General features: G+C 42.9%; 1 protein-coding gene across 2 annotated transcripts; it reads right to left on the reverse strand.

The window, feature by feature from the left end:
• Window positions 1-7,376: 7,376 nt before the first annotated feature.
• Window positions 7,377-21,533, reverse strand: cnot10 (CCR4-NOT transcription complex, subunit 10). 2 transcript variants are annotated; one of them, XM_061243246.1, is made up of 19 exons: window positions 21,224-21,533; window positions 20,547-20,641; window positions 20,193-20,354; window positions 19,689-19,839; window positions 17,154-17,290; window positions 16,318-16,389; window positions 16,105-16,188; window positions 15,424-15,541; window positions 14,671-14,820; window positions 13,519-13,721; window positions 12,783-12,904; window positions 12,196-12,372; window positions 11,668-11,748; window positions 11,187-11,300; window positions 10,671-10,801; window positions 10,449-10,484; window positions 9,937-10,064; window positions 9,586-9,661; window positions 7,377-7,862 (listed from the first exon to the last, which is right to left on the reverse strand). In XM_061243246.1, the coding sequence occupies exons 1-19, from the start codon at window positions 21,240-21,242 to the stop codon at window positions 7,708-7,710; spliced, it is 2,211 nt and encodes a 736-aa protein (XP_061099230.1). In that variant the 5' UTR covers window positions 21,243-21,533; the 3' UTR covers window positions 7,377-7,707. The 2 variants fall into 2 exon arrangements, with proteins under 2 accessions (XP_061099230.1, XP_061099222.1); XM_061243238.1 differs by having other exon boundaries at window positions 17,154-17,293.
• Window positions 21,534-23,045: the final 1,512 nt, after the last annotated feature.

A 23,045-nucleotide genomic window follows, 5' to 3' on the forward strand; every position in this document is an offset into this window, starting at 1 on the left:
GTGTTTACTGTTGATTTAAGGATACCTCAAGTGAGCAAGAACAAGATTTATGTCATTCTCTTTGTTATATTAAATATAGATCCTGTTAATTTTTCACCTCCACAAGGGTTCAGTTTGTGCACTGTAAATGGTTTATTTCAGGTGGTTTTTTGTCATGTTAAACAGTGACGGCACTAAATTACTATTTCACTGGCGGCTTCCGCACCACAGCGCTTTAAGACCCTGGATTAAGATGTATGAGGTCTGAACTGAAGCTTTTGTGGAGAGGAAGGAAGGAAGAGGTTTCCCCTTTATCAGATGATCATGTACTGAAAACCCGTCTTCAGTTTTATGGGCAAGGCATTTTCTTGAAGTAATTTGGCTGTCCTCATTTGCCCTGTCATACAGACCTCTAACAGTTATGACGCCTTTCTAAAAATGTTTTTCGTAAAGGCGTACGTATGTGGCTGTGAATCTATTCCCCCTCTCCTTTCAACTATAGCCGGAAGTCTGCAGAGGTGGAACTGTATTCGGCTTGTAGAGCAGTGACACAAGGCGGTTGTAAAGTTGGCTGTACCAAATGGGAGATTATAGGAGAAAGCCTGGATTTGTTTAATCTGAAACCAGCTAAGAAGGATGTAGCATTCCCCTGAATCTGGGAGCGGCAGGACAGCAGGACAAGCAGGACCTTGTGCTCACCTGCTCATGTCAGGCATGCTGCATGAGGTGCAGTGACCTCTTGGTATGCAAACACTTAAGTGTAATTAGAGGGAATGTCTCTGAAAGTACTCCAGAGGGTGGACTCATCCGTTTGTGCTCATGGTTGTGCCTTTTATTGGGGAAGGATGAGTAAAGGATTTTCCAAGAATTACAGTACTCGTCATAGTGGACATGGTGAGGGTCAGATGATCAGAGTTGCTGAGACCAGGCTGTGTGACTGAGTTGGAGAAGGAAGCTAGTTATGAGAGGATTAGCTCATGAGTATTACATGGTTTTGAGCACCATCCTGAGATTCTCTCACATTCTCTCACATTAGGCCGTTAAGTTTCTTCAAACTGTAAAGTAGCTTTGCATCTTTGTCTGCTTCATTGACTGTACCTCAACCTCAGCACAATGGCATTTTATCTCATTGGAATGAATGTATAAATGTGTATCTGACGCAAGGAGAACAGTGAAACGTTTGAATACACAAATACACTATAAGCATGTTTGACACCTATTTGCCAAGTAAGTAGCACATTGTGAAATTATTTTAGGGCCCCAGAAGCCCACTAATTTGAATAGACCATATAAAATGAGGGTTCGTAACCCTGGTCCCAGTGGGAGCGCAGGTTCTGCTGGTTTTACTTATTATACAGCACTTAATGTATCAGTTTATTGCAGGTAATTTACATCATCTGGCTTACTGGGCCTGAATTGGTTGCTGATTTTAAGGGGGAAAAAAACACCAGACCTTGCGGCTCTTCAGGATCAGTGTTAGAACCTTTGAACAAAACTAACATGATCTTTCTTGCGTTTCGTATACATGTTAGGTTTGTTTCCATGCTTTCTTGTGAAATTTGAGAACATTAGGTCACCCTATAAGAGGTATACAAAAAAACCTGGATCTTATTTCACAGCATTTGTAGAAAAATACGGCTGTAAAAAACTGAATTATGTTGTGTGTGGCTCTGAATATTAGATTGTCTCCTCCCTTCATAGATGCAGTTTACACAGTTCAGGCTACATGTAGCATGTGCCTTATGTGCCTGCTGCAGCTAGATGCTGGTGACGTTTACTCAACAATGAATACAGTGCAGCCTGTCTGGCCTTAACCTGTAAGAATCTTTTTAGTATTAGCTGGGGAGTGTTTCAGGTACATTGGTGAAACCTCAGCTCCAAAATTCAAAAATTTGGACCAAAGATGAAATAAACCTGACCTTCTTACGCTCAACCTAAATCAGTGTATACCCCTCAAAATTAAACTGACTAGCATTACTTAAGAGCGTTTAAGAAGTTGTAGCTCCTTGGTGTCTTATCAGTGTTGAATGTGTAGCTGTCATAGTGTCTTTTTGGAAGTATACAGTGTCGATCTGATCTCATGACGTTAACTAGTTAAGAAGAGAACCAAAAGAATTTAGGAATTTGCTGCTTCTTCTCCTTTTGACTTGAGCAAATGATAATGTAAAAAACTGCATCAAGAGATGACGCATCATAGACCAGTCAGCTTGCTCTTAATAAGCCCCAATGCCACTATAGTGGCTTTGGCGTACATTGGTCAAGCAGAATATGACTCAGAATATGAATATGTTATTTAGTAGGTATATGCAGGTGGCCTAGCCAGCAGAGCTGTGTGTCATTCTGATTATTTTCTTTCCTGTGATATGGGTTCAATCCCCACCCCCTTGTTATTTGACTTCTTATGCATAAAAAGATGAGTAAAGTGTACCAGCCTATATGTGCATGGTCTTGGACCCTTTTTAATGATTGTATCATCTTAAAAATGTATATAAATAAAATAAATAAAAACTCAGGTAGCTTTCAGAGCTTTGATGTGAAGCTCAATCAGTTAAACGTTTGTGTCCTGTAGTAAGAGTATTTCTTCTGTTCTTCTTTTTTTGTGCATATATACATACCTCTTGATCTAAAAATCACATTCAGTCTCAATAATTTTTCACTGATTACCTCTATTCAATGAATGAATATACAATTCTGACAGCCATAGAGCTAACAGCTGTAATGTTTTTGAACCTGGGTTGTTTTTCTCTTGTTTTGGTCATACCACCAGACAGCCACGGGCAGGTGATCTGGGTAGGGAGCTTTTTGATTGCGGTGACAAAAACAGTCCAAAGAGAGGCAGGAAAACCTACTATGAGGGGGGTAGTTGAAAGGTTTCAAGATTCCAGATTTGATGAGATCTTTCTCCTTTATTAGACTGAATTATCCTTAAAGGTAGGCTTAAAGTCTGTTAGCTATTTAGTACCGCCTCTTTCCAGCCCCTAGCAAACTGGAAAAACATTTCCCAGAATGCACCGTGTCCTCTTGGCTGTTGGTGGTGTGCTTCAGGTAAACGGAAATCCAGTGAATGTATCCGCTGTGCAGTCCACAGAGAGGCTGTCCTGTGGGACCGCCTGTGTTTAGATGTCTGTGTCCTTGCCTCCCAGGAGGTCTGCACCCAGGCTGGGAGGTTAGATATGTTTATGAGAGGGGGGAGCTATGAATGGTCTCAGAGAACACAGTCCCCCCAAAGCCTCCCAGCTTCTTCTCAGGGCTGACTGGAAGTGAAGGTCTCACATTCTCCGTCTGAATCAGGTGAAGGAGAGTACTGTATGTTGGTTGCCTGCGGCCATCTCCTGTTGTCTTTGTGGACTTTAAACATCTCCTATGCAGTTTTTTTATGTTCTTTGTTTACACATAAATAAAGTGGTATTTCTCGGATCCTGTAGGAGTGTTTTGAGTTTGTGCTTTCTCTCTCTCTCTCTTTCTCTCACACACATGTGAATGTTCACTTTTTTGTACATATATGTAAAATGCTGTCCATTAATTTTTTTTGGGTTTTTACTCATAATATTAGTTATTTCTAAACAGTTTTTAGTCTTTTCACTTAATATGTTACTATTATCTATTATTTTAGCATTGCTGTACTGTTGTTGCATCTAAAAATACCATTGAATGGCACTAGACTTATTTATCATAAATAATAAAAAATGTGACCTGAAAGTCGCAACAGTCAATTTCACGTACATCGATATTAATGTAAAAATGTTACTTGATTTTCATCTTCATTTTGTAGAACAATATCTTGGCTTTCATAATCTGCATATCTCAATTCCAAAATCAGTGTAGTTTTTAAGCTTTTAAATGCAAGACGTTAAAGTGAAAGTAACACTGGAGTATGGAGGCTTGGCAGCTTGTCACCGTTCACCAATCACAAACAACCACATCCGCTGAATTCGTGGCCACATGTTAATGTAACATTATTTGCTTTCATGTCTTAATGTTAAGTAAATTTCAGAATAAAATATAGTTAGTAAAGGGTTGATGCATAAGATCATAAGTTATAGCCACAGAGTTTTGTTAGCCCAGTCTACGGAACTCTTACGACCAAACTTTGAAGCCGTTTTTCTAAAAAACATTGTTCGGTGGCAGTCAAAATTAAATGGGAATCTGGAATCGAGAGATAACTTTGGTATCGTTAGAAAGCTTACTTCTCCTCTTTTTAGTAAAAACTCATTGTATTTTTGGGGGGACTTATTTAGATAGAGCAGGTTACAAATGTGGACAAACCAGGTTGTTGATACTGAGACCGTGTTCCAGTTTCAGTGTCAACAACCCCAACCCCCCACCCCCGACCTCCTGCAGGGGAGTGCCCTGTCCCATCAAACTGGAATAATACCTACCATTGTCCAGGCATACCACTGGTCTGAAGGTCAAAAGGTCATCTGAGAAGGTCAACAGGTCACCGCTTGAGATTAAAGGAGAAAACATGTTTTGGAGTGGGCATGCTGGCTATGCATTTCAAAGATGTGACTCACTACTACAAAATACTAGTAATAATAATTATGTGAATGAGGCCCTTGGTTGACTAAAACTAATTTTACAGCACAAGCATTTATTTGTGTGCTTCACTATTCTAGGGACCTAGAAGAACTAAGTACTTGCTGGGTTGAAACTGCTGTTGATCTATTTGGTAAATTCCATAGTGTATTCATGCAAGAATTACTTCAAGCAATGTGTGGTTAGAGGTGATCTGCAAATACAAATTGAAAAGAATGTTTTATCTGAGCCTCCAATTTAATAATATGCTTTACTTAATTAGTTGAAGATGTAAAGCATTATCTCAAATAGTCAATTGAGCCTTAGACTGCTTTTAAGACTATCATTTTAGGCTTTGTAACTGGTCTCAGGTACATTCAAAATTAATGACATTTTTTTACCTGTTACATTTTTCAAATTAAAAATTTTCTTCCCATGGATAACTGCCAAAATATGTATTCTGTAGATGTCTTCAATTAACAGGTTAAAAAAACCTCAGCAGTTATGCTCTTTCAGAGAAAACCTAATTGTGTGCATAGCATGGCAGCATGCCTGACTGGGAATTGGTAATAAGGTGCTGGATAAATATACAATTTTACAAGTTTAAATACATTTAGTCCTCCAATATGTATCTTCGGATGGAGCACTTAGGTGATTTTTTACCGTGGCAGACACCCGAGGCGCTCTCTGGATGTACATAAAACACACGGAGCAGCCTGCGGCTCCAGCCTGGTCTCTCAGGAATGCAGCTGAACCAGGAGTCCTGGCGTCGGCCCTCAGAGGGTCAGGGCTGGGGCCTGCAGAGCCTCCGTTCAGCCTTTGTTCCCTGTGTGGTCCCACTGGCTCTCAGCAGAGTGCTCAGTCACCTACCTCAGGACAAATCCCTCCCACCGTCACGCACGTGCACACGCATAGCGTCCTAATCCACCTTTTATAACATTCCTCTCAGATGGGTTCAATCACAGCAACTTAACGTGCATCAGAAACTAGGACAGACCTGTCTGGATGTGACAATTTTACAGCCCTAATCAGACATCGCAGTATTTGCACTAGTCATAGCATAACATGCCAATCATTTTGTTTCTAAAAAGTAGCAAGTAGGAATTTATTTTTGGCCAAAGGAAATTTGGAGATAAAAAGGACATTGCTGACAGTAGTGAAGTGTATACGGGTGGCATGTAAACACAGGCGTCGGGGTGGTTCTCCCTCCAAGGGTCAGTTTTATAGACACTGATCCTAGTTCTGGACTAAATTCTAAACGTCATTTTGAATGGAGATTCCCCAGGACTATGTTTAACCTGTCTGTGGAACTGGCTCTTGATGTATTCATTCTAAGTGCAGGCTAAACTGCTAATCCAAAAAAAACATGCATCTCTGCCTGTTAGTGAATGTAGGTACCCTCTAACAAGGCATTGCCAGTTTGTATGAGCAGTCGTTTTGCGGTGTTGTTTTGAGGCCATACATACATCCACCAGGCTGGTCACCGAGTGCTGACATCTTCAATCTGATGACTGATGTACAAGATGGTGTTCAATAGTGATGGAGAAGCTTCTTCACCTCGATGATGATGATGATTACCATCATCCTGCAGCAGCACTCCAGATACTCCTGATGCCTCACCCCTCCAGTCAACTTGACCAAAATGTTGGTCTGGATTCAGTCATAAGAATGGAGCGTATAGGTCAGGGGTGCACAGCAAGGGCCAATCTGTTTCAGGATTTTGTGGCAGCTTCTGCTCTTTATTATTTAATTAGCTCAATCATGTCTAAATCAGTTACATGTATAAGCACAAGCTAGTCACATACTGCAGGAGTATCCTAAAGATTTTAGTGTGATCCAGTACAGGAGTGAACCAGTATAGTTTACAGAGTGGTCACAAAACAAAAAATGTTGGTAATTGGTTGGAACAAAAGCAGCATGTAGATGGGCCCTTCAGGACCCCCGGTATCGGTTGCTGCTGAGTGGACAGTAACATGTCTGAGCTCCCTGTGGAGTGAGGAGAGGCTGCTCAGTGTAGAAAAATGTGCATGTCAGAGAATGTCAGTGTGTGTGGAACCAGTAAGTCCAGTCTCCTGTTACTCATGTTTCCATAGCACAGAGCTCAATGACTTTGATCGGATTTCCATTAAGGGCCGGGCCTAGTTTTGGACTCCTTTACCGTAATCCCCCCGCCCACCCCCGTCTCTCATGCAGTGCGACTCCACTCCCTGTAATTGAGAGGGTCATTTCAGAGCCGCCTGCATGTCCCAGGGGCCCTCACGACTCAGCCCCCCCCGACTTCCTGGATGCCGGATGAACCAGCACGCAGTTTGGTTTTAAATTCATCTGCGTGGGGAAATGGCGTCAAAGCTGCCAAGGTGATAGAGCTTCCCACTGTGAGGGGGAAGGGTGTGGATGGCTGACTCACCCTCTCAGCATCAACATCCCCTAGGGACTCTAATGCTCCAGTAACCTCGGGCTGAGCACAGGAAATGGTATTCATGCGGACACCATCGTAAAAGGAAATCCGTTTTACGTTTTTGTTTTTTTGTAGTAGGCGAGAATATCGAACATTTATAATGATTGTCTATATTGGTCAAGTAGTTCGTCATTTTTCATTCACAAACTTTCTATTCCAGATATATCGGAGATAATCACTCAGTGAGCAATTTATTATTTCACACACAACAGTCTCTACAGTTTGCAGAGAATGGTGTGAAAAACTGAAAAATAAACGCATTGTTAATTGTCAGAGGAGAAGGGCCAGACTAGTCAAATCTGACAGTAACACAAATAACGACACATTACAACAGTGGTATGCAGAAGTCTAAAATACCTAATAAATTGCTCAGTGTATATATATATTCCAAGAATGAACTTTAAAGCAGGCACACACAGGCATGTTATGTGTAAATAAACATTTATTTTTTAGTTGCTCACCAGACAGCATTTTATCTCAGAGAGGGGAGCACTACACTGTGGGTGAAGCAAGGCCTGCTCCACCTGGAACTTTTCGGATTTAAAAATGAAGAGAAAAAACACAATCCTCCGCCATGCAATTGAGATCTACGGAAAAACCTCTGTCTTTTTATTGGGATGGGTGTTAAGTGGCGTGAGAAAATTGTGCCACTGGACACTGGTGGTGTAGGAAAGATGACTGATCCTGAATCAGTATCCACATTTAACTCGTCCTGTCTGAGGTCTGGGCTGGTCGCTGGGTGAGCTGGTCCTGGATCATTTCCTCTGAACCTGTGTGAAGGACGAGGGCATCTGGATGGGCTGCACGGGCTGGAAGGTGGCTGGTTTCTTCCGCACGTCGGGAGATGACGACTTTCCCCAGGGGAGGAGCTGATTCCTCTTTATGATCTGCAGGGCTAAGGGTGTGTTTCCTGAGGGTCGACCGGGGGAGGGAGGGAGGTAATGGGGTGAGAAAAAAAGAGGAAGAAAGAGAGAGGGAGGGAGGAGAGAGGGGGAAGATCGATCTTTAATTGATCACATTTGTTAAGAAAGAGGATAGACCTACTAACAAGTTGATCATCTCACAAACATACAAAATGCATAACATAAGAAACCTCTTACTGGACCCTGAAGTGGTTTATTCCGCTTATACCACGGCTACTCACCAAATAAAGTATTCTGCGCTCATTTTAAATTCATATTTTATTATTTTGAGAAAAGAGTATTACAGTTATATGTGCACATCCACAGACTACAGCTAGACCCTTGCTAACTAAATGGAATTTAGTAATGTGTTTAGCGATCACCATCTGCACAGTCTGGATAAATCATTAAAATAACGCGGTTTTAAAATGTTGCCCATTAGTTTGAAAGAAACATAACTATGTAACGATACACATGCACTCACACTGCTACAACTTATCCCCCTGTCACAAACTAGAGTTTATCTTAACCATGCATCGTCCATCGTATTTAATTTAAATTTAATGTAAACATTAATGTTAGCGACACAGTCCGTCGTCTTTAACGTAGCCTACGTATGTGGAAACTATGGCTAGACCACATCGTATTCACTTGTTAAAACCAAACCGCTTCCACAGCGACATGAAGGAAAAAAAAACGATTGAAAGCGTCATCTTAAACAAGCCATACGAAATACCGGGCGTTTACATTTTTGTTTTCGCTGTGGTGGGCGATCATTTTTTTAAAGGGAAAACATTAAACATAGCACTTGGTCTCTAGGCAGGCGTTTTGACAGACGGGCCACTTTTTATAGTATTCATACGTGCTAAAAAGACACAAAGGTTTTGGAGAATCCTTTGTTTTTAGATGGAAATATAATTTTGTTGATGGTTAACGCGTTATGTTGTTGCTATATAACGTTGACCGAATTGATGCCGTTATGTTCAGTTGTGAATGTAATCTTCAATAGTGTTACATTACCTTACTGGGATTTGGCAGACGCTCTTAACGACGAACAGTTGATTAGACTAAGCAGGAGACAATCCTCCCCTGGAGCAATGCAGGGTTAAGGGCCTTGCTCAAGGGCTCAACGGCTGAGCGGATCTTATTGTGGCTACACCAGGATTAGAACCACCGACCTTGCGTGTCCCAGTCATTTACCTTAACCACTACGCTACAGGCATTGTTGAATGAGTTTGTGTACTAATTTAACGGTGATAAGGGTACTTTCACTGCAACTACTTCATAGCTGTTGATTATTACTGTGCATTTACTGGGAAATAATGCACACCCTCCCAGCCAATCAGAAACGAGTATTTAACCAAGCCGTGCTATTATTTCCAACGGGAAAGTTCATTAAAACACATATTTTTGAATTAAGTACTCATTTTTATTGTCTTTATTGTTAGTTAGCACATGCCTAAAACAACCTCAAGCTCAATAAAAAAGCTGATTGAGTAGAGCCATTGAGTAATTGTGCGATTCATAATCTGAATAGTCGATTCTATTATTCATTTCAATAATCGATAGATTATTCAATTATCAAAATAGTCGTTAGCTGTAGCTCCAGGTACACACACACACACACACACACACACATACACACATACACACATACACACATACACACATACACACATATACACATATACCGTTCTGCAGCGCCAGGTACACACATACACACGCACTTACCATTCTGCAGCTCCAGGTACACGCCCAGCAGTATGGCCTCAGGAGGGATTTCCTTTGTCTGGACCATGGAAGCAGCCTGGACAAATCAAGCCAACGTCAGAGCAGGAACACCACACAGTTAAGGAAAATTTCACACTTAACTAGTCACTATATTTTCTAGGATGACCTTGAAACTGCATTGAGCAGAATTCTCCACAATGTGTTTATGCATGCGTGTCCATTTGTGTGCGTGTGTGTGTGCGTGCGTGCGCGTATACATGTGTATAGGTGTGTGTGCGCATACGCGTGTGTGCCTGTGTGTATAGGTGTGTGTGTTTGTGTGCGCATGGGTATATGTGTGCGTGTATGTACCTGGTGTAAACACTTGCGGGCCTTCTCGTACTCGCTCCTCAGACAGTAGGCACTGCCCAGGTTAAACAGCATCATGGCGCGGGCGGAGCTCACAGTGCTGGGGTAACACACAGGAGCCGGCTTCCCCGCTGCAGAAACACACATCACACCAACACACTCAATTTTTACACAAAGGAGCATACACACACATCTCACACACACATACTCACATATAACACAAAGGAGCATACACACACACACACACACACACACACTCACGTATTACAGAAATGAGTATACACACATCACACAAAAATGGCCACATCACACAAAGGCGCTTGCATATTACACAAGGAGCATCACACAAAAATACACATTGCACAAAGAAAGCATGCGTACCAACACACACACATTTTGCACGCCACGCATGCATGTGTGCGCGCACACACTACGTCCACACAAAAAGGCTAACGTGTCACAAAAACTAGCCCAGACAAAAACACATGACAAACTGCTTAAGGGCAATGACTCACAAGACTCCACTGGCTCCAGATCCCCTTTTTCAGAACCTGTGAAGCAACAGCTATGATGAAATGCAAACTCCCTCGCCCCATTTTACAGAGCCCCCTCTGTTTATACTACAATTACACAAAAATGTGCATATATGTATTGTAGTCGTTAACACAGTCAGCAAATATTTAAAACAGCAAACATAATTGTTTGGCAAACAGTTTGAGTTATTTGAGGAGAGAGACCTTGGTCCAGCTCGCTGGAGGAGACCCCCAGGGACACGTCGGTGACGTTCTCGGGGTTGAGGTGCGCGATGGCGTCTGAGATCCGGTCCATGGAGATCAGCGCCTCGGCCGCGTACAGGTGCCCCAGGAACCTGTGGCGGCAGACACCGGCAATCACGGTCACAGGCACGAACGCGGTCATATGTACGCACGCTGTGTGTCAACTGAGCAAGCTGCAGATATGCCAGGCCCTGTGTAAGAGGCCCTGTGTGTGGAAGCCTGTGTATACTTACAGCACTCATGTGTTCGTTTGTTTGTCAGCAGTTAGGATAAAGTTGTTTTGCTCAGCCTTATGGCTTTGCTTAAGAGTTCATTCAATATGAGCATGAAGAATATGTACATGGAACAATACGGAATGAGCCTGTGTCAGAGGCCCTGTGTCAGAGGCCCTGTGTCAGAGGCCCTGTGTTGAGGTGTGCTAGAGGCACTGTGTTATAATCTCACAAACAAACATGGAGGAAGAGAAAGTGATCATACTTAAGGGACCCGGACAGTTTGCTTTGGTGAAGGAGTTTCTCGGCGTGGTTGAGGGCCATCAGGTTGTCTCCCAGTGCCAGGGCTACATAAGCACTACAGGCCAGGATGGAGCACCTAGAGTCACAGCAGAGGAGTCAGTCACACACCTAGAGGTTACAGCACATGAGTCACAGTCACACACCTAGAGTCACAGAAAGCAGATAGATAGAACAAAAGAGTTTAGACCAGGACACTGATCTCAGAGCAGTCACAATGTTATGATAAGCATACGGATTTGGTATGGTAAGAGTTGGGTGTCTGTGAATATTCCAACACTAATATGGAGCACAAGTTCAGACTTCCTGTTACCCCTCGCCTCCTGATAACGGTTTCAGTACCACCCCAATGCATTCAGCATTTACAGCTCAGAGCCGCAGAAAGCTCAGGGAGCTGGCAGAGAGTTCGGCAGAACAGGGAGCACGAGGCCCTGCTGCCCCCTCACCTCAGATTGTCCACTTCCTGTTTCCTGAGGGGGGAGGATGGGTCGGCAGGAATCAGCTTGTCTCCGTCAGAGCCTTTCCCACTGCCACACACAGAGGAACACACGATCAGGACCGCATCAAAGACACGACAACTCAGCTCAACAAACAGCTGAACATAAACACGATCTCTCACATAGCTGACCACAGCCTGTTTTCAGCCTGTAATATGCATGGCAAAGAACAGGCGTAATCAGTGTATGAATGAAACAAGGAACTGTTAAAGAGTTTTTCTGTCAGTCAACACTGATTTTATGTATACAGGTACCATGTATGTTTGCATTCATGTTTGTATGCATGCCAGTAAAAGTGTACAGACACACAGTACGTAGTGTGCAACCTGCAGGCCTCTCAGTACTGACTGACTGGAGCTCTTGGAGCACCACACACAGACGCACAGGGCACAGGCTCACAGATGGACAGACGGACGGACGGACGGACAGACGGACGGACATACAGACGGAGACGCACGCGCACACACAGTCTCTGACCTGCAGGCCTCGCTGTTCTCGCTGCCGCTCTCGGTGCTGCCGGACAGACTGGAGCTCTTGGAGCAGGAGTCACTCTTCACCTCCTGCTGCAGCTCAGGCAGGAGGAGCAGGGCGTTCCGCAGACAGATGGCAGCAAACTCCATACTGGCCACAGGGATGGCTGCAGACTGCCCGTCACTACAGCGACGACCAATCGAATCAGCTACAATAGCTACATTTCACACATCTTTCCACTGTAAAGCTCTTTCACGCCCCCTTCTGGCTGACCTTACACAAGTCATCAAAGCCAGGCTGTCACAGAGGCTCACGGACTATCAATTGTCAAACTTAGCCTTCAACTGAAAGCACTTGGCATGAGACACTGCACTGAAAACGGTTATGATGCTAAATTTATCCAATCATGTTCACTTTAACCCAGGATTAAACCTACTACCTGGCAAGATCAGTTAGTTTCAGAATATTACTGTACACGTTGTAATGCAGCACCACCTGCTGATCAGGAGGAAGACCAGCACTTCGAGGCTGGGTTCATCAGCAGCCTGAAAACCTTAGTGAATGTAGCACAGCGAGAGGGGCTGGTCCCTGACCTGTACACCGTGTTCTGTGTGGACTGAGAGGCCAGGACGATCTTGCGATGGTAGCCTTGACCCACGATGGACTGCACTATGCCCTTCTTACTGGGCAGACCTTTGTTCTCCTGCTCCGAGCTCTGAACAGATCACACACAGGGGCAGGGGAAGGGCCAAGGGAGAGGGGAGAAGAGGATGAAAAGAAGAAGATTAGGAAGAGACTGAGAAACACAAAGATCTCGTGCGCCCCTTGTTTTATAGATAACAGCATCACGGGCAAAATGCATCATTTCATTTTTCTTTTGAATTCCAGCAGCATTACATTTAATGCAATCACTGCGTTGTAATGCAATGTAAAATAACTGGTAAAGAACATTCAGTTTAGCTCTCAGCATGTACTACACATGTACACTGATTTCCTAATTCCTTAGAGCGAGGAACATGATTCCCAGTGGACTCACAGTCATGACTTCATACCACAGGGCCACTTGTTTCACCTCAGTCTCAATAATTTAGCCCCTTAATCTAGGACAGTCGCATTTATATCAATCCCGGTACTGCAGTTCCTGACCTTATTACTTAGCCTATTTAGCATGTGTACTAGACTTAATATTCATGGCTGTAGACTGATTCTGTTGTATTGTACACAAGCTGTTCTGTAGTTTGTTCTAATGACCTCGGTATGCACGTTTTTGTAGGTGGCTTTGGATAAAAGCTAAATAAATATAGTGTAGCAGTGTGTATCCTGACTCACCCCTCTGTTGGCAGAGATGCAGCACTCTGCCAGCCTGAGCCACAGGCGTGGGTTAGAGTGGTACACCTGCACAGCCTCCATCAGGCACTCGAAGGCCGCCAGGGGGCGCCCCAGGTGCAGAAGCTGGATCCCGCAGTTGTAGAGCAGCTCGTAACGCTTATTGGCCAGCAGGGCACACATGGGAACGCCAGAGAACGACTTCGCTGCAACGACACGCACGGCAGAGGGGCGGCTGTGACGCTGGCCATTATAAACGCACCGCAGAACCTCAGAGACACCAACCCGCTGGGAACGGGGGGACAACACCAACCCGCTGGGAACGGGGGGACAACACCAACCCGCTGGGAACGGGGGGACAACACCAACCCGCTGGGAACGGGGGCTGTTCAGAGTTCGGAAATGTTTGTAACTTTCAAAAACAAATTTGACCAATTATAATCCAAATCACTTATCGAACGGTGATTTGCATTACGACTAATGCAAATGTTTCACTGATTTTAGATGGACCTAATACACATTAATAAACAAGAATTTCCAGTTTTCTATAAATTTATTTCAGATTTTTAAAATTTCTCCCAATTTGGTAGCCAATTGTACTCCGTCTGATTCAATTAGAGCCAGTATTAGATACACCGCCCACACCCTGTCCCTTGGCGGCCCGAAGGAGAGCGATAGGCCTTCTTCAAGCCGTCTTGTCTCATGCTCGTGACTGTGATTCCGAGGCGCCTGAGGTGCTTCGTGTGTGGTGATCTACTAACCCTGCCAAGTCCTTCCCTCTGGAGCAGCGAGCCAATTATGCTGCTCCACGAGAGTCGGACAAACTTGGCTTTTGGCAGGACCGGGAATCGAACCCCGGTCCCTGGTGTGCAACTGCAGCACAACTGCAACCACAAAAGAATTTCCAGTTTAAAAAAAAATCTATGTATTGCATAATAAAATGGTGGAAAAGGCATAACTGCTGCTGTTACTTCTCGGTTCATACCCGGTTTGACTGACTGGTCAGTCAGGTTTTGCATACTGCAATATCCATCACCTCGACATCTGACACCAGACCTTATATACACAACACGTAAACATGATTCATTATGTGCATAATAACAAACACCCCCACCACATTTAGCAGGTGATTATATCCATAAAACATCCACTTACTCTGACCGTTTCCGCCGTTCCCGATCTGGGCACACGTGTGGTCATTCTCCTGCAGGGCCTTCTTGAAGTAGAAAATGCCCAGGTTGTGCTTCCCCATCGCAAAGTGTATGCAGCCCAGGTTATTCCAAAACATACAGCGAACACATTCACCTGGAAACAGAGGAAAAACCTTACCACACCATGGGAATTCTATCATTACAATAAAACTCTGAAGAAAAACAAAATCAATTGTTTGGATTTGATTTTCAAAAGTTAGAAGCGGCCAGTCAGAATAACACTGTGCCAGATACTGGGTGGAGAGTCGCTGCAATAGACTCAGGGCTGTAAGGAAGATCATGGCCTAGAACTGGACACAAGGCTATGAGGGGGACAATGGCCTAGAACTGGACACAAGGCTATGAGGGGGACAATGGCCTAGAACTGGACACAAGGCTATGAGGGAAACAATGGCCTAGAACTGGACACAAGGCTATGAGGGGGACAATGGCCTAGAACTGGACACAAGGCTATGAGGGAAACAATGGCCTAGAACTGGACACAAGGCTATGAGGGGGACAATGGCCTAGAACTGGACAAGGCTATGAGGGAAACAATGGCCTAGAACTGGACACAAGGCTATGAGGGAAACAATGGCCTAGAACTGGACACAAGGCTATGAGGGAAACAATGGCCTAGAACTGGACACAAGGCTATGAGGGGGACAATGGCCTAGAACTGGACACAAGGCTATGAGTATGAGGAACATATAGTTACCGGTCTTCAGAGCCCCGGGGTGCTCTGCGATGTTGGAGCTGTTTAACAACTTCACCGCTTTCCTGTAGTTTCCTCTCAGATACTCAAAGTTACTCTTCAGGAAGAGGGATGGAGCCGACTAGGGAGGAGGACAAAAAGCATCACGTTTACTCACCCGTCAGGAGGTTTTCAATGTTGTGAAACGCTTATTAATTTGCAAAGTAGAAGAGGAAATATTAATGTGACTGGCATCACACATCATGCAATTGGTGAAGACTTTAGAGATGAAACACACTTCACATAGTAAAAAGATGTAATTGAACAAAGAATAAAAAATAAAAAGCAAGCGTTAAAAAAGCAAAAACAAAACATCAAACATCAGACAAAGTCATACATTAAAAGCGAGTTTGAAAAGGTGAGTTTTTCTGAATGCGGGAAGTGAGGTGGAATCTTTCATGTTTACCGTTTACATGTACATGATTTACTGTATATGAAATCGAAATGCAGTCAAAACTATTTACAGACCAGAAAGAGAAACCAGTGTAGTTACTAACACTCAAATACAGACCTAGTTTTTTCTTAATGCACTTGATACACATAAGATGGCAAGATGGCATCATCTTTTCAAACATGCTGATTTGTGTGCTTTCAAGAAGCTCACAGCGTATGGCACACACAAGCACAGCCGGGGCGAAGACTCACAGTTCCTGCTGTGTTCATCACAGACTTGATCTCCCTCTTACACGCCTTCAGTGACTTCATCTGAATGTAGGCTCGGACTTTATACTGCAGAGACAACAAAATCACCACCAGTCAGCCAACCATACCTTCCATCTCACAGCTGGAAAAATGTGGCTTCATTTATTTTCTGTGATAATGTAATAAATGACTCCATTGCTTTTTCCAGTGACTGACCTGATGCATTTTTGACTTTGCAGCTTCAATCACAGCTGTGCAGTCAGCCTTCTGGTTGGCATCTTTGTTTGCCTGTTTGGAAGAAAGCCCCGGTACAATTCATGAAACCTGTAAACAGCACTGTCCCAGTCTGCCATTTCATTATTGCCAGTAAACAAAAGAAACATGTTTTTTCCTCTTCACTAAATGCTGTCCACTGATTCACTGAGTTACCTGGAAAGTCTGCAGGATTTTATCTATTTTGGTTTAGGCAACATCATTATCATTATTTTATTGTAGAACATTATTGTAGAACAAATTCCCTCCTATTTGACCCCATGGACTTGGCCTACAGGTCTTTATGGACACTAGTGTCCAGTATTAGGGCCGCCTCAGAAACATGATCCCCAGTCAGGATTCAGGTCAGGAACATGGACCCATCTGCTGATTCCACAGTTAGGTTACTGTAAATGTAGAGGTGCTACTTAACTCCAAATGATACAAACAACTCGCACACTAAATGTGCAATTCTTATTCATCAGCTATTTAATTTTCTCATGAGTAATATTGAGAAGCTTTTATACATTTCTACTAAATTAATTTGCATCTATTTTTACTTTCATTAAAATGGAATCATGCAGGAGATGTTTCATGACAGGGGGATATACAGACACTTGGAGCACTGGGTGGAATGTACTCAATATTAACAAATGACCATAGTACCTACTGTCAAGAGAGCACACACAGTATGTAAAACCAGAATTTGGGAACACAACCTAGAATATAAAGAGCAGAAGGGACCACAGGAAGTAGAACTGGAGTGCAGACCAGAAAACAAGAGAACGGAGACCACTCACATCCATTTTGCCATTCTTGTTATTCCCCTGAACGGTGAGTTTCTCCAGCAAAGCCAGGAGATGCAGAGCCTTTTCCGGCTGGAAGGTGAGCAGGTACAGATCCACCAGCAGGAGGCACACCGCCTGAGCAAACTTCTCTTCTAGGACAAATTACACCATCAAGCCATGCCGAACAGCTTCACCCCCTTCCACACTCACTCACTGCTGACCTGAGAGCTTAACCACACTCACGACTCACCTGAGAGCTTAAACACACTCACTCACTGCTGACCTGAGAGCTTAAACACTCACTACTGACCTGAGAGCTTAAACGCACTCACTCACTGCTGACCTGAGAGCTTAAACACACTCACTCACTGCTGACCTGAGAGCTTAAACACACTCACTCACTGACTGCTGACCTGAGAATTTAAACACACTCACTCACTGCTGACCTGAGAGCTTAAACACACTCACTCACTGACTGCTGACCTGAGAATTTAAACTCACTCACAACTGACCTGAGAGCTCAAACACACTCACTCACTGCTGACCTGAGAGCTTAAACGCTCACACATTCACAACTGACCAGAGAGCTTAAACACACTCACTCACTGACTGCTGACCTGAGAATTTAAACACACTCACTCACTACTGACCTGAGAGCTTAAACACACTCACTCACTGCTGACCTGAGAGCTTAAACACACTCACTCACTGACTGCTGACCTGAGAGCTCAAACACACTCACTCACTGCTGACCTGAGAGCTTAAACACACTCACTCACTGCTGACCTGAGAGCTTAAACACTCACTACTGACCTGAGAGCTTAAACACACTCACTCACTGACTGCTGACCTGAGAATTTAAACTCACTCACTACTGACCTGAGAGCTCAAACACACTCACTCACTGCTGACCTGAGAGCTTAAACACTCACTACTGACCTGAGAGCTTAAACACACTCACTCACAACTGACCTGAGAGCTCAAACACACTCACTCACTGCTGACCTGAGAGCTCAAACACACTCACTCACTGCTGACCTGAGAGCTTAACCACACTCACTCACTGCTGACCTGAGAGCTTAAACACTCTCACTCACTACTGACCTGAGAGCTTAAACACACTCACTCACGACTGACCTGAGAGCTTAACCACACTCACTCACTGCTGACCTGAGAGCTTGAACACACTCACTCACTGCTGACCTGAGAGCTTAACCACACTCACTACTGACCTGAGAGCTTAAACACACTCACTCACTGCTGACCTGAGAGCTTAAACACACTCACTCACTAACTGCTGACCTGAGAATTTAAACACACTCACTCACTACTGACCTGAGAGCTCAAACACACTCACTCACTGCTGACCTGAGAGCTTAAACACTCACTGCTGACCTGAGAGCTGAAACACACTCATTGACTGCTGACCTGAGAATTTAAACACACTCACTACTGACCTGAGAGCTCAAACACACTCACTCACTGCTGACCTGAGAGCTTAAACACACTCACTCACTGACTGCTGACCTGAGAATTTAAACACACTCACTCACTACTGACCTGAGAGCTCAAACACACTCACTCACTGCTGACCTGAGAGCTTAAACACTCACTGCTGACCTGAGAGCTCAAACACACTCACAACTGACCTGAGAGCTTAACCACACTCACTCACGACTGACCTGAGAGCTTACACACTCACTACTGACCTGAGAGCGTAAACACACTCACTACGGACCTGAGAGCTTAAACACACTGACTACTGACCTGAGAGCTCAAACACTTACTCACTGCTGACCTGAGAGCTTAAACACACCCACACACTACTGACCTGAGAGCTCAAACACACTCACTCACTGCTGACCTGAGAGCTTAAACACACTCACTCACTACTGACCTGAGCTTAACCACTCACTCACTCCAGACCTGAGAGCTTAAACACACTCACTCACTACTGACCTGAGAGCAAAACACACTCACTCACTGCTGACCTGAGAGCTTAAACACACTCACTCACTGCTCACCTGAGAGCTTAAACACACTCATTCACTACTGACCTGAGAGCTTAAACACACTCACTACTGACCTGAGAGCTTAAACACACTCACTCACTACTGACCTGAGAGCTTAAACACACTCACTCACTGTTGACCTGAGAGCTTAAACACACTCACTCACTACTGACCTGAGAGCTTAAACACACTCACTCACTCACTGCTGACCTGAGAGCTTAAACACACTCACTCACTACTGACCTGAGAGCTTAAACACACTCACTCACTACTGACCTGAGAGCTTAAACACACTCACTCACTGCTGACCTGACAGCTTAAACACACTCACTACTGACCTGAGAGCTTAAACACACTCACTCACTCACCGCTGATCTGAGAGCTTAAACACACTTCATCAACCTCCACTGTCACACAATGAAGATGGTGACCACCATCATCTTGCCATTTAACTTCCCCTTTTCCATCTACATTCAACCAACCGGCACCATGCATTGACATTTCCCATTTCACTTGATATGCTAACAAAACATACCAAAAGGTTCCAGGAACTGGTATAGCTTTTCCCCAATCACAATAGCCTCTGAGTATTGCCTGAGGTGGTAGTGTATGATCGCTTGATTGTAGTAAAGGATGCTGTTCTCAACATCATCCAAACCATCAATGTCTTCAACAGCTGTATGGACCTTATAGGGGGAAACACAGTAAGTGTAAGATAGTATTATCTTAAATGCACTGCTGCAATCTATTAATATACAATCTAACCTTTATGCAGCACCCAATGAAAGTACTCTACAGCAAAGCTAGTTCCACATTTGAGGGGAAAGCTTCACAAATTATTAATTGTTAGCATTTTAAGCATTTAGCAGATGCTTTCATCCAGACACAGTTTACACATATATCCAGACAGTTTACATATATAGTACAACCTATTCATACAATCGTGCTGGAGTGACATGAGCCCTGGAGTGGCATTTCATTCATGAAATCTTTCTTTATCGAGGTAAAAAAACAAAAACATTTTCAGATATTGCATCACCTGGTTTTTCATGGCTAGCAGTGCCTGTTTTAAGGTGTCCGTGGTAGTTTGGCCACTTTTGTAAAATTCTGCTGTGGCCTTGTTCATTGCTATTTTATAATCTTCCTTGTTTAAGTCTTGCAGGGTTCCGAGATGCTTCAGAGAGTCGTCGTAGCTTCCAGACTGTGAATGCAGAGAGAAAATACATTATTTTACGATGGCTCATCGGCACAGAAAATACCGACTTTTCACAGATGAGAAAGCTTTTTGGCAAATCCAGTCCTAGGTGAATTTCTAGCTAACGTTACTTGAGTTGCTTGCTTCCCTACAGCCAATCCTTGCCAAAAATATAAAGTCAACCGGCAAGTTACCTACCGTAAAAGCATCAAACGCGTTAACTGCCAGCTCTTTCTCTTGGTCTGCATTCCCAGTGGACGCATGATTGTCCTGCTTCATTTCAGCTGTTTGTTCTGTGAAAATAGCAGATTACACCATTCTGTAGCTGCGTTTGAAGCAATAAATAATAAATGGCTAATGGTGTAACGGACTACCATAATTATTTGTTCAATCTGATGGACTGAATTAAACTACGAATGGATTTATTCCATTAAATTACATATCGTACTCTTCATTGATAGCTAACAGAAAGACTAAACAAAACAACGTTAGAGCGAACACACTCCCAACTAACATTGTTTACCAACAAGCAGAAGCTGTATTGCTTGAAAACAGCACGATACATCGTGTTAATATCAGCGACCTTACATTTTTCTCTTGATATTAAACGGTTGACAGCAAGCCGTCCAGGTAACCCATATAAGATATCGTTTGTTGTACAGTTACTTTAGCTAGGAAGTCTAACTTACAAGCAAAGTCAGATGGACAGTTCCTAGCTAGATAACATTTGTAGCAGAATCTGCACGTTAGCTAGATAAATTTGATTATTAACAGGTAACTTAACGGTAGCTAGCTAGCTAGATAGCAAATAAACGATACATAACTCAGGATAGCCGAAACAAAATGAATCATTTTAGCGATCACATAGTCCTAACCTGTATTGTTGTCTGCCATTTCTGCCAAAACTGTGTATGATGTTAGACAGCTATCATGAGCTACCCAATGTTACCTTGGTACTATCTTAGCTTACAGTTAGCTAGCTAACTATCTAGGTAGGTCAGCTTGCTATTAAATTGCCAGTCAAAACGACTTTTCAAGCGAACCGGTTGGAATGATCAAGTCAGCTACTACAAACGTAAAGCGTTTTTAAGTATTAAAGAACGATCAAGTCAGCCAACCAACAAAAATATCTAGAGCAGCGCAACCGGTTTGATGAATCCTGGATGTTTTTTTATAATTCCGCCATTAATATTTCCCAGCAGCAACCAAAGCGCAAAGCATTGACGCAGATAAAATTCAAACGCTCATTTGATCGCGCGCCCTCTATTGGATTGGGTGACAAATAGTCTATTTGTAATACGACCATTTTTATAAATGGATGGCCATGTATTTTTTCCTGCGTTTGGTAATTCCATTAAGAATAAAAATAAATAAATTAATAATAATAATAATAATAATAATAACAATAATAATAATAATAATAATAATAATAATAATAACAACAATAATAATAATAATAATAATAAAATAAAACACTAATACTAATAATAATAATAATAATAATAATAATAATAATAATAATCAATAAGCTGAGACAACACTTGCGATAACGAACACAATTTTAAACTGTTAGGGATTTCAGTCTTTAAGGAAACCAGTTGCAAAACGTCAGTAAACAGAATAGAAGAGGAAGAGTTTTCTTGTATTAATTCCCCAAATGAGCTCCCTCCACCCTATTGGAAGCAGGAAAGGCAATCATTACAGGCAACATTATATCACATTCAAGCAATAAAAGGAAGAAAAGAGGGAAAACAAAATTACATTTTAATATAATTATACCAGAAGCTTTATCCTCTCAGTGAAGTCCACACAGTCAGATAGTTTTAAAAAAACACCAGTCTTTGCAAACTCTCCACAGAAGAACCTATGGTAATTGACCATCCATTCTCTCTTCTATAAAACATTCTGGCCTCTTCTCTCTCCCTAATTTCATGAGCTAGTAAATAAAATAATTTTTAACCTCTACATTATCATACCACATGAATACAGCATAGATTGTTTTAACTTTGAACATTTTAATTACATAACAGTATCTATGCTTTACTGTGACATAAAAAAATATCTGCAAAGCTCTTTCCCAAAAACTAGAACCATTTATGAGAAAACAATTAGTCTAACTGTCCTAAATATGCTTGCTTTCAGTGTCATAAGTCTAGAGTATTATCATGACCATTGAGAACATCTGTTTCAATTATATGGTTGTTTGGAGTGCTCTCTTCTTTTTCTCTCATTCTCCCCTCCATTCAATCTGATGTTGGTTGACTTTATATTTTTAATGAACATTATTCGTTATTTTGTTCTCTCTTAATCATGGGGTACTATATGGGCTGGGTGGCTTGGAATAATGGATTGGGAGTATTTGGGGAGGGGGCTGATAACCAGGGCAAGGGGGTAAGATGGGCAATTAGTATAGCAACTGGGGGACAAATGCTCAACATTTTTATTATTTTATATGGTGTTTAACATACTGTATGGACATCTCATCCCTCATCTCATCTCTTCTTCCGGACTTGAAATACATGCTCAATTGGTTTAAGGTCTGATGATTGACTTGGTCTAAAACCTTCCACTTTTTCTTCCTAATGAAGTCCATTGTTGTGTTGGCAGTGTGTTTTGGGTCATTGTCTTGCTGCATGGTGAAGTTCCTCCCAATTACTTTGGACGCATTTTTCTGTAAATTGGCAGACAGAATGTTTT

The sequence above is a fragment of the Conger conger genome, chromosome 1, assembly GCF_963514075.1.
Source record: "Conger conger chromosome 1, fConCon1.1, whole genome shotgun sequence".
NCBI classification, from domain to species: domain Eukaryota; kingdom Metazoa; phylum Chordata; class Actinopteri; order Anguilliformes; family Congridae; genus Conger; species Conger conger.